The 12,646-nt window shown below is 39.3% G+C and overlaps 1 protein-coding gene across 2 annotated transcripts in view; it reads left to right on the top strand.

Annotated features, from left to right (window-relative positions):
- LOC114000521 (ubiquitin-conjugating enzyme E2 E2) overlaps positions 1-12,646 on the top strand; it is a 207,612-nt gene that overhangs the window by 165,778 nt on the left and 29,188 nt on the right. For both annotated transcript variants that reach the window (XM_027744892.2, XM_027744891.2), the window contains exon 4: positions 2,809-2,941. In XM_027744892.2, the coding sequence (XP_027600693.1) occupies positions 2,809-2,941 (133 nt within the window). The remainder of the gene's footprint in view (positions 1-2,808; positions 2,942-12,646) is intronic.

The following is a 12,646-nucleotide window of genomic DNA, read 5'->3' as shown; positions in this document are numbered from 1 at the left end:
ATGAAGAGAGAAGGCTAATTAAATCCTCTTGCATTTTAAACCTTATAGAATAAGACTCTGGCTGAGGTCTTGCACATATGGGAATTTTCTCTGGTGAAGCCTGATGAGTCGTCGTTCTGGTTGCCAGTAACATGGGTAAATAAAAGGCTTAACAATTAGGAAAGAAAGAAAACAAAGATAATACACCTGTCAAACTTTTTGTATTATTAATGCACAAGTGAAAAAAATGTTATGCTTGTGCATGCTGTTGCCCTTAATACCAGCTGTTGCCTGCACACACGGGTCGGGATTTTACATTGGCTGAACAGCCTTGCTGCCAGCAAGCACTCTAACAGGCAGTGTCAATAACAGCAGTCTTCCCACACTCCATACAATTTAAGCTATTCTTCAAATTAATAATAATACTTAATAAAGCTTCATTTCTCATTTGCAAAGAAAACCTTCAATTAATGTTAATCAGCATCCTCAGAATGTGATCAGGCGGGGCTTGTAGCTGGACGTGCCGAAACAGTTCAACTGGCAGATGGAGCATTTTCCAACTATTCTAATTAACGATTGCTCATTTCAAATGTTAATGCAATTAAATAAATAGGCAAAACAAATAAAAATAATATACAGTATGAAAATGCCACTATCAGAGAGAGTTCCAATCAAAAAAACTGAGCCTTACTCAAGCCCAAAAAGGGCCCAGCCATCTCCTCCTGGCTAAATAAGGTCTAAAAGAGACAGGGCTAGCTTTGTTACGTGCTTTTTCCAACCATTTCTCTGGGATCGACATTTATATGACTTCCATTTTAACCTGCTGGCATCAACTGAGTCATTGCTTTTTCAAGTGTTAGAACATTTTTCTACAGAAAATGGGAAGGGATTTCTTTTGCATATTATGGGCTTTTTTGGTGTAAGTTTTAGACTTCCCCTGCTGCTTGCCTCTTCTGTTTGAAATAATTGCCTGATTCTTTTTTTTCTTCCTTAGGAGTTTTATTTTCTCTGAACCTTGTATACCATACCACTGAAGTAGGACCGCATTTGTTTGGGCTTATAAAGAGTTCAATTAGCCCCTTAATGCCTAGTTCAGTCACAATTAAACCTTCCCTGTTGACTCAGGATTGGTCTTTCTAAAGACAGTGGAGGTGTTTTTAATTATTCATTCTCTGGTTTGTTTCTTACAGCAGTCTCAGCTGTGCTTTATTATTCAAAGGTTAATGCAAACTGAGGACTAAGTAAATTAAATTTGTTTGGCAGCTAGCAACCTGATGTATTATAGACACTGAAGTATGGACGGCAACACTTCTGCTGTCGTGACACTTAAAAAGCCATATTTTATCTTTAAAACAATTGCTAGTTTTGTTATTATGGCTGATAGAAAATGAATATTCTATAATGTTATAGTCTGTGTAACCCATTTTTGTTGAGAAAGCAATGTAGTTTAGAAAGCAAAGAAGCATTAACAGCTATTATAGAAAATTGATGTAGGGACCATGACTAATGAAGTACACTGCACAGTACTAAGTCATGCAGTTGTATGCAGGGAACTGTGCAGTCAGAAGTTTTAATGAAGGGAGCCCAAGGAATTTTAGGTGAAAGAGGGTTTTATTAACTTTCAGTGAAGAAAATGAATAGTTGAACAGTGAACATGATGTCGTATAATAATTGTATGCCTTGGGTACATTGAGAGGCATGGAGCATAGCCAAGAGCTTTCATCTGTTCTACACACGGAGTTATTTCACAAACCCCTGTATGCTGTGAAAATCTTTATTGCAAACATAACAAGAATTGTTTCACAAGAAATGCCTTAACACAATACCACATCAGTTATTTGATATATCTACCAATACTGCCTTCCTCTGAACAATATTAATCAGATATCTGGAGGTCACCATACCAATTGATCCTAATTAAAATTCATTCCTGTATCAGCGACTGGTATCAACAGGCTGTGAACTGTAAAGAAGTCTTCATATTCCTTAAGAGGCCATCCTGAGTAAAACATGTATTTGTATGGACAAGCACTATGTTGTATGAAAGGGAGGCTGTGTTGGCTTTTAGAAGAGTCATGCCCAAGAACTTTTATTAGTTAGTATTTTCTTTCTTTTTTTTCAGGAATTCACCATATGGATGAGACATTTTTCTTGTTTAATGCAGGACTGTGTTTTGTACATTTTGAATATCATTTCAGTACTGTGTTTTTAACCAAGGACTTTGAATTAACATAATCCAAGAGTTTAACCCACTTCCTGTTTATATTATTTTTAAGATAGGGTAATGATTGCAGGGTAAAGCAGCCTTCTGTGCTGTTGGCTGGAGACCTTAGGTTAGTAACTTAACAAGTGCAGCTGCAAGGTTGTTTGTACCCTGCTCAGTCTTCAGTACAGTTTGTGCTGTATAATATGTGTAATTACACTGCTTCTGACTGATGAGGTAGGTGGATGAGGAGGAAGGTGAAAATAGCATGGCTTGTGAAGCAAGGCAGTGACAAGACATCTCAGCAAAGTCTCTATATCCTTGCACTGTAAATAGTGTATATCTGCCCACTAAAATATTTGAGATAAGACAGTTGGGAATATTTCTCTGCTTATTTGAATAATTTATAATGTGATTTTAATACTTTTTCCTGGCTGAATATATCACTTGTCTGGCAGAGCTTAGGACATCAGTTACATGTTTTATCAGGGACTAACTTAATAAATGTGATACACAATTTTAGCTTCTAGCATTATTGCAAAGCCAGTGGTACTACTAGTAAAGTGTAACTGATGCAGTATATTCTTGATTGTATGTAGTTAGTATATTTTTGTTTTCTATTTTAGTGCTGGACCCAAAGGAGACAACATTTATGAATGGAGGTCAACTATACTGGGGCCTCCAGGATCTGTATATGAAGGTGGAGTCTTCTTCCTTGACATTACCTTTTCACCGGACTATCCTTTTAAACCACCTAAGGTTAGTAGAAGGATACTGAAAGTCTTGTAGGAGTCCTCTCCTTCTGATATTTTAATGTCTATGTTGGTATATCCTTTTAGGATGAAACATAAAACTTTCAAAGCAATAATGAATATTTAAACTTGGGTATTTTGATGGAAAGAATTTAAATAACTGCCTAAAATTTGCTTGCATGTTGCCAGTATAACTGAATGGATATGGATTTATTTAGCAAATGGTTGCGTAATTTCCCACAGATATTTCTAATGTGAAAGCATTTATATTTGAGTTGCACCCTTTATAAGCAGCTGAAGGTACTTAATCTTTCCTGTTGACCCATATAATTCACCAGGCCTCTATGGCTGTCTTGACAAAAATATGCACCTTTTACACCCCATATAAATTACTTCTGCAGATGCAGGATACACGATTGTTATGAAGTTATAAGGAATTGCTTTGCATCAGTTTTCTGGAAGAGTATGATGCCAAAGTCAAGAAACTCGAGTGGTAGACAGAGATTTACAGAATTCCTTGTTTTATAATGCTGTCAATAATGACACAACCACAAGTGTAGAACTGTATCAATAACATGAAGGTGACATTACCATGATCAAGGAGACTTGGAATGTCAAACAGGAAAAATCTAAGAAGACTGGAAAAATAGAAATGGGATGGATTGTGGCAGTACAGTGTCATCTATAACCAACAGTAATAATTGCTGAGGAGGATGTCAAAATGAGGCTTTATTGGGTGGTCGCAGGATTATTAAAAACCACCTGCATAATGCATCTATAAAAAAGGCAAATATACACTTAAGATGCATCCTCTGGCCTGCAGAGATAAGGAATTACCAATGTCATATACAAGACACTTGTAAGACTTTATTTGCAAGACTGAATGCAAATCTTAACACACATGTTCACTAACAGGAACAGAAACTGGGAAAATTTACTCCACAGGGCTGGTAATAGAATCAAATAAATTGATGGGCCTGTCTTTCATGAAACAAAGTGAAAAAAGGTGAATTGTTCACCTTACAACTGTGGAGAATAAGTGTCATGGTTTGAGATAGCCCCGACATCCAATTCCCTAGCTCCATTCCCCCTCCCACATCTCAACCTAATGTGAGATGGGTTTTTCCAGACAAAACACACCAGACTCAAAGTGGGGGAAAGGGAATATATTACAATGACTGTACAAATAAATACCATATCACATTATACACATGATCACAAACTATCTCTACCATGACATATGTATTTACAATGGATCAGATCTCTTCTCCCCTCCAAATAAACGTCCAGGAGGGAAAGAAGGACAGATCCCTTCCAGTCCTTAAACAGCAGCATCTTCTGAGGCAGCAGGTTTCTTCTTCTCATGCATGCAGCAGCTGATAGCTGGCTTTCTGCCAGCATCCACGAGGGAGGTATTCAAGCTCCCCCGGCCCCATCGCCTCACAACCGAGGGGTCTTCCGTGGTCTTCGTAACCCCAGACAAGGTCGTTTCACCACGTCATATCACGAAGACACAGGGGGGTCTTCGTGACGGTCTGGTATCTCCAGGAGATTCAAGCTCCTTGCAGGGCCTCTGTGCCCTGTCTCTCAGGCTGCCACGTGGCAGCAGTGCAAGGGGGGGGAAGCCAAGGTCGCCCCCCCCACATTCCATCTGGCCGTCCTGGTCCAGCTGCGGGACGCTCCGAGCTTCTCAGCTCCTCTCTCTCCGGTGCTGCATGTCTAAAACTGCTCTCCAAAATAGGAGTCCATGTCCCTCTTCTCCAAGAGGGATCTCAAGGGAGTTTTGGGGGAGTGTGGTACAGTCTTACCCCCAAGAACTCTGTAGCTCTCAGTTGCTGGCTCTCCTTTCCTCAGCTCTCCTTCCAGGAGTCCTTTCTCTGGTGCTGCATGTTGCTCCTGTTGCTCCTTCAGTTCAGGTTCTTATCTCTGGCTCTCTGCCACCGTTTCTCTGGTCAGTGTCGGCTGCTGCTCTGCGCCCATGGAGAAAACATCTCCCGGCATAACTACAGGCACCTAGCCCAGCTTTATGCTGTTCCAGGTCCCTGCAGCCCCCCAGCCAGGGGCTGGGAGGCCCCAGAGGGCCCAAGGGGCTCAGAGCCCCTTCCTCGTGGCTCTACAACATGGTCACCTCTCCTCAACCAAACTACAACTCTTCTTTTCCGGTCTGGTTGTGGTATGTTTACATTTCTGCAGGAGCGCCCATTGGGCAGAACTTCAAAACTTCCAGGGGTTTCCACCCCTTGGGGTCTACCACTTCTCTTAGCCCCTGGGGAAAACAAGGTTCAAACCACTACAATAAGTGTCTGGAAGAACTCCACAGAAGGAGCTATTAGATGAAAAATATTTACCTTCTTTTTGACACATTCATGAAAGGATCAGTTGGACCATAACAAAAGGGTATTGTATTAAAAGAGAGAGTAGCTGATTCCTTTTGGATTACCATGAGTAGACCACTGAAAGATAAGTGCTTATAAATAGAATTTTAATGCCACAGTAGTAACATTTATATCAGTTAACACTGATACTATCAGGGAAAGTTTAAAAAAAAAAAAAAGAGAGCTGTGAATTCAAAGCATTTGCCACTCTGTAAATTGGACTTTCCCAGCTAGTGACTTAAAGATGGGTCAGTATGGCAGGATAAGGGATGATCTAGCTTTGTTTCCCACCTCTAGTGTTCCAGTTCAGGGAAGCTTTGAGGTCACTGAGAGGTCTTACAGGGGTTTTACACTTTGCTGACTGCACATTTTCTGACTTAGGCAACTGTTGTTACATAGTGAAGTAAGAATCTGAAACTTTATAACTTTTCCTTCAGCAAGTTAAAGCTTTGGTCACACTGAGCTGGGATGATGTCCTGTTATTCCTGACTCCCATCCAGCTCAGCCCACTTGCTATACAAGGTCTGTCATAATAGGCCCCATTTGGTTGCTTTTTTCCTGGGCTTAGCCTTTTCATAGTAGCTGTAATGCAAGGGTTACATTCAGGCCCCCAGCAAATTAAAACTGTATTATTTAGAGGATAAAATGGCTGTATTGTCTATAAAATAAAGCTTGAAGGTCTCTCAGAGATCCAGACCTAATATGTAAAGAATTAGTTCTGAAAGACAAGTTGCAGGGACATCTTTTGTCATTCTCTCTGTTGAATCTTTTGAGTCTTGAGGCAGTATATGCAATAGACATCCTTTTAAATAGAAGTTGGAGATCCAGTTTGCTATTTCACCACAAGGTAAAGTCTTTTTCAATCTATACTCAGTTGTGTTTGGCGCTGTGTTGTTTTGAGACATGAGGAATGCAGCTGTGCGTTGCTTATTAATGAAATGTCAAGCAAAGAGGTGGTTCTTGTCCTGCTTTGTAATAGATTTTTCGTCTGCCTTTATCTTGATGCCAGTTGTCATTGTAAGAAATGTGTGCACATAAATCATATGAAAATGTACTGCTTGATAAAGGATGAGAGAATTGATGATGGCATATTGTATTACTAAAAGGCCAGTATTTACAATGAGGGAAATTGTTATCTGTAAGAAAGTAATGAGTGTGTGTGCACAAGGGACTAATGTCAGATATAACTGTGTTGCAAGCATATGTTGTACGTGTGGATTCTTATTCTAGTCACTTCAGCCATGGTTGTAAATGACCCCTATTTTCAGACCTGCTGTAGGATCTCTCAAACTGTTGCTATTTCATTACACCTATTTTCCAGACCCTATAAAACTCATTCGTAAGTAAAATAGTTTGGAAATCCCTTGAATAAAGCAGCATGGGAAGACGACTGCTTATCATAAGGTAGCTGCCGACAGTCAGTGTTGTTGGGAAGGGGTGGTTAAATATGTTCTCCACAAGCTTATTTCTAGCAAAAGAAAGGTAGTGAGTACGTGGAACATAACATATGGCCTCACAGTACGGTGCTATCTGTGTCACTGGGTGTTGACATCTCTACTTCACCACGAGATTTGTGATATTTGGTGCTGTTCTCAAAATCATGGGTTCTAGGGTTATGGGAATAAATCATCTTAGATTTTATTCTAATTATAGTCCCACTCCTTACGGCTCTATCATCTTAGAAAATCTAAAGTACAAGACTGTGAAATGTGCTGAGAAAGACATAAAATGTATTCCTGAATGTTGGCAAGATTACCTTCCTGTAAGAACATAGCAGAAAGGGTCTAATTCACATTTCTCGCTATGACTGAATTCGTACATTACTCCTGAGATTTCTGTGGGCCATTTTCATCCCTCTTTCACTATGAAGCAACTAGATATTTAAATGAGTACTGTCAAAATTGATCTTCCAAAAATGTGACCACAAAAGACCTGGGAAGAAACAGAAACTGTATTTGCCAGATTTAGTTACTTGACCCAGCCTGAGGTTCCAAAGGCAAATGCCCATGTCATATAACATAGTTACTGTTAAAGGGCCTAATCTACAGTGTATTAAAATCAGCAGAAAGATTTCCACAATCCCTTTTCCTTTTCTATTCTCAGATGTTGTGCACTCTGTTATCATGCATGTGGATGTTGCACATGGACATTGAGGAGTGTAAAATAATTTTTAAAATAAGAAAATATATTAAAAATGGATTTTGGATAGATGTATAATATTTTATTATTATTATAATTAAATATATTTGTGGTGTAACCATTGTTTGATTTGTATTATACAAAGTTCTCAATATTTTCTAAAGGATCCAGATTGCTTCTATAAACACTTTAATGCCTATTCTGATTACTGGGCACCCTGTTGCACATTGGAAAACATTAATTAAAATAAAATTAAAAAACTGAGAGCACGTTTGCACATGAAGATTCTACCTATATTTTGGTTTTTCTTTTTAAGAAATTTATAAACTAATTTTCATTTGTTTTTCCAGATAATTAACTTGCTTTTCTACTTTGTCGTTATCTTGTAGAAGAATATGAATTACCTGTTCATTCATGTTTTTGTTTAACAAAGAAAACGTATCTATCCAAACTTTCGCTATTAGGTCTTTCTTCAGTTTTTACACCTTTGTAGCCTTCGACATCACATTCTCCTAAGATTTTGAAGTTCTGTCTTTATTCTTTACATCCTCTAATTATACTGTGTAGTCCAGTTCACATTCTGAGTTTTGTATAGCCACACATCACTGCCATCAGGTTTCTCTTCCAGTCTGCATGAAGTCTTTTCCCTGTGGATCCATAGTTTTCTTTTTGTTTGTCGCTACCGGTCAATGTCTTTCTGAAGTTAAACCACTGGCACATTATCAAATTAAGTTACTCTTAACCATCACAGAATATACTGTGTGTTAGGTCAGAGTATAATTTACTCTCATGGTACTAATTTTTTCTCCTTTGAAGTCAATTTCAGTATTTCACCTTTGTCTCATGCCTTGAAACTGGACTCCAGATTATTTGAGCCAGGGCCACTGACCCTTTCAGGTCTGCTTTCCTTATAAATCAATGGCTTTTGGCCTCACTCACAACTGCAGCACACTCATGCAGAGGAGGGAGTTGTCCTTTCCCCAAAAAGTTTATCTATGTGTGACCAATGCAGCTTGAGTAGGAGTGATGGAGGGCCAGCCCAGGCTAATTTCGGTTTAGCTCTACAACCGGGAAACATGATTTTTAGAACAGCTCATCCAAGAACTGACAAATTAGCTTAGGTTTTCTGGGATGCTCTAATCAATTAAAAGTATTCCCTTGCCTCCACTGCGAGGAAGCTGCTGTAGCACTGCGGAAATTAGCTGAGCACTTCGTTGGCTGAGTCAGCAAGAAAGCGGCAGCCTGCACAATCACGGTTCTCCTCTCAGCTGCATCCTCAGGATCACGTTGGTTTTATGAGATGCCAGACAGGAGGAAGGTGTGGAACGGGCAAAGCAAAGCATAGATGTGGACATGATCTCACTTTCTGCTAAAGGCCAGATGCCGCTGAGGCTTCAGTCTCAGTCGCAAGGTGAGGTTTCACTTTAGCCCCAAAATACAGCATCTCTCTTGTAGTGCTGCGGGCTGAAAAATAGAGAAAGGTGGGCCCTCTTCAGAGCAACCGCTTAAAGAAGTTAATAAAAATACTTAGATGACCTGCTAAGGAGATAACCTTACATTTTTTCAGTGCCTTAATGACCCTTCAACCTGATTTTTAGAAATACCTTTGAGATTTCTTTTTCCTGCTGTCTTCCTTTTATCCTTAATGGATTCAGACAGTTCACCTCTTGGCTTTAGCAGAGGAAAGCTCTCTATCTTTGGGATATTGAATGGGATATATAGCTATGCAGAGATGTCACTTGTGGGAGGATGTGTGTCCATATCTGTGGGTGCACATGTATGTGTGTGTGTATATATATATGTACATGTGTATATGAGTAGAGGGTATCACATCTTTTAGTCAGCCTGATCTGACAGAAAGAATTTCAACTCAATATCTGTCCTCAGTCCTCATAAGAAATCAGTGAATTCCACAAGTGTGCAAGCTTTTTGTCTGAGATCCTTTAAAGGTTAGCCATCACTAGAAATTAACACCACCTCTTTATGTACACTACAGTTATTGAAGGAATGGCGATAATTTCATAATCCTGCCTACTGTCCCTCTGGAGCAGGAAGCCTTGACAAATCAGGAAGCCATACCAGGGTCTTTCACACAGGTGTTTGTAGAAAAATGTTTGTAGAAAAATGAATACTCTTCAAGAGAACTTTCCCCCCAGGAACTGTCACTGCAATAGTGTCTGCATTTTCATCAAGAATAATCTTTATTAATAACTTCTACTGTCATATTTGACTACGTTCAGTCTATTACAGTGTCAATTCAATTTAACTGTAGCTGATACAATATGGATATATCTATCATTATCCTAGTACAAGCTTTATTTTTGAATTTGAGTGATTTATAAAATCTCTTAATCCCAACTCTACAATTAATCTTGCTAGGACTTTAATCTCAGCTGACTGAAAAATGGTTCACAGGACTTGAAGGCTGCAATGTGCTAAATCACCTCTAAATCAAAATTAAAATAACAGAAAACTCTGTTTCCTCTGTAAATCTCATGTGTCTATCAACTGACTGAAAAATTATTCTCAGCATTTGAAAGCTTAGCTAGTTTAAATCAGCTGTTGGACTGCAAGGAGGGCCTTTTTCCTTTGTAAATATAGTGCATAGTGTGTGTAGAATCTGGTCTTAATGGCAATATTAAACATCTCTTTTTAAACATAATTATCATATAGCACTAATTTCTGTGCACTAAATTTCATTATGTGGAATCTTTCTCCTGTGGTAGACACTTTCTATCTATTTCAAAGGTTCAGCCTCATGTTTGAGGGGTAATTCTTTTTGTTCCTGGCTTCTACTCTACATTTTGATACTTGTTTTCTATGTGATTGGCTGTTAAGGACACTTTTATCTGCTGGGTAATAGAAAAGCAGTGCTTACAAGAGTAGATGCAAAAAAAAATAAGCATTTCTTGGTATTTCTAATCTGAATTGTTAAAATGAACTTTGCAAGGCGGACACACACTTTAAATTGCATATATCATTATTAATACAATTTACACTTGAAGCTCTCAAACTCAGAATAACCTTAAGTACAGCCTATTTGATCATCCCTTTTTAACATCTCTGCAATGTTGGTGCAGGCAGGGCTTCAGTCTACCTCCTCTTGCCCCCCGTCCCAGATAGATATTGCCATCATAAGACCAACCTTCAAATGCAGTGGCTGGTTATCACTGTTATCCCTTACATTCATTTGCCTCGTCATACCTCTCTCATAGCCTCTGTCACATCACATTAGTTCTCAGTGCCATGCTGTGATGCTAACAGCTTTTTTCAACTGCCTCCTGCCCTCCCCATCCTCCTCCTCCTGATGGTCTGGAGGACCCTCGCCTGGCGTATTCCCACACCACTGCCTCCCCCGGCCCCTTTGCTGTGCCTCCACGCTCCCTTGTTCTCCTTACCCAGCCTTTCTATTTACATCTTCTTGCTGAGAGCAGCCCATGAATCCTTCATCCGTGACAATAAATGGAGTTGGCAGGTTTTCCCAGCAAGTGAAGTCTTTGGGTGTTTGCAGGCAGAAATCAGATGCACAGGCGTCTTTGAGAGGGAGAAATGCACAACCTACCACCAGCAGACCATTGTTAGAGCCAGCAGTATAGGCCTGAATCCTACTCTTCCCAGGCATGTGAACTGCAGAGTGTGGTTTACATGCTTGCACCACCTTCAGTGAAATAGTTTGTTCCATAGGTCCCATCCCTGAGATGCCCCATCCTTGGAAATGTTGAAGGGCAAGTTGGATAGGGCTTTGAGCAACCTGGTCTCGTGGAAGGTGTCCCTTCCCATGGCAGGGGATTGGAATTAGGTGATCTTTAAGGTCCCTTCTAACCCAAACCATTGTATGAGTCTACGATATCTTCAGGGAACACTGAACCTATAGGGCAGCATGCAGTGCTACAGGGCTTGGGACAGGTCAAACCCAGGTGGCTGCTTAAGAGACTTTCAATATCTCTCAGAATGACAGAATCAGAGAGATTTAATGTGGAGGATGGAGATGGAAGCAGAAATATGTTAGTCTGAAGAGAGAATCAATAACTACATTTTATTTTGAATAAATACAAAAGGCATTTGATAAGGCAGTACCATGTAAATCTCTGAGATTTCCTTTAAATTCATTTATCTGATAATTCTTCTAGTAATTGGCAAATTGAATTGCCAATGACTCTTCTAATGAATAGCCTTCTTATTCTCTCTGTTTTTAATATACTAATTTATATCACTAGTTTCTACTGATTTATTTAGTCTTGATTAAATTGGCTCTATCCAGCTGAACTCTTCCTGGTTTCCCTCACCAAAACTGAGGTGGTTCACCATTTCTTCCTATTTCCTATGAATACCCACTACATGAAGCTTCTCAAAAAGGCCTTTAGAGGCATCTTGTGGGGAATATCTTCTTCTGCCTTGCAGCAGTGGTTTGCATGCTGCTTGTCAAATATATTTTCAAAAGACAACTTGTGTTGTCTATTGGATGTTTCAGAAGCTACATAATTCTGCTGTATCAAGCATGTTTTACTCCATAAAATCCACGTGATCTAAAAATACATCATATGTCAATGTTACTTCTTGTCCTCTTTTACACACACAGAGGTATATATACATAGATGTGAGAGAAAGATTTTATGCACATTATTACAATAGAATGAAAGCAGATTAACTGATCAGGACAAAAAACTACTAATTTTGAGGTCAGTCTGCCTAGGACTTCTCATATGGGGAGTACCTAAATACTCAAAGGCTGTTAAAATTGGGTAAGGTAAAAAAAGGCCCATGTTTCTTAGAATAAAATATAGGTCCTGAAGTGCCTGCCACAACCTGCCCGCTCAGCCCTACAACTGGCAGACCCATGCCAAGAGCAACAGGAAGGAGCACTCTGGTGATCTCAGAGAGGTGTGCATCTAGGGCAATACAGCCTGCATGCTTTAAACTTCAGAAGGGTGGATTTATTTTATAAAAGTTAAATGACAAGTAAATCTTTAAAAAATGCACTCTCTATAGAAGAACTTTTTTGCTGACTTTCCATATGGAACTATTAATCGCAAGAAAGATTATGCTGATTATATGAAAATCATTTTATAAAAAGTCAAAGTGACTTTGTTGCAGAAAGCTTTTGATGCTTGGCATCTTAAATCTTGTTTCTATTCTGACTGACCCTAACCCAAACAGTAATACATTTCCCTTGTTCTCTTCTTCTCTTCCTTTGTTTT

Source organism: Pipra filicauda, unplaced genomic scaffold (assembly GCF_003945595.2).
Source record: "Pipra filicauda isolate LSUMZ 115617 unplaced genomic scaffold, ASM394559v2 scaffold84_size4826128_pilon, whole genome shotgun sequence".
NCBI classification, from domain to species: domain Eukaryota; kingdom Metazoa; phylum Chordata; class Aves; order Passeriformes; family Pipridae; genus Pipra; species Pipra filicauda.
The sequence above is the reverse complement of the archived record's forward strand: the minus strand, read 5'-3'. Positions and strand labels throughout refer to the sequence as shown.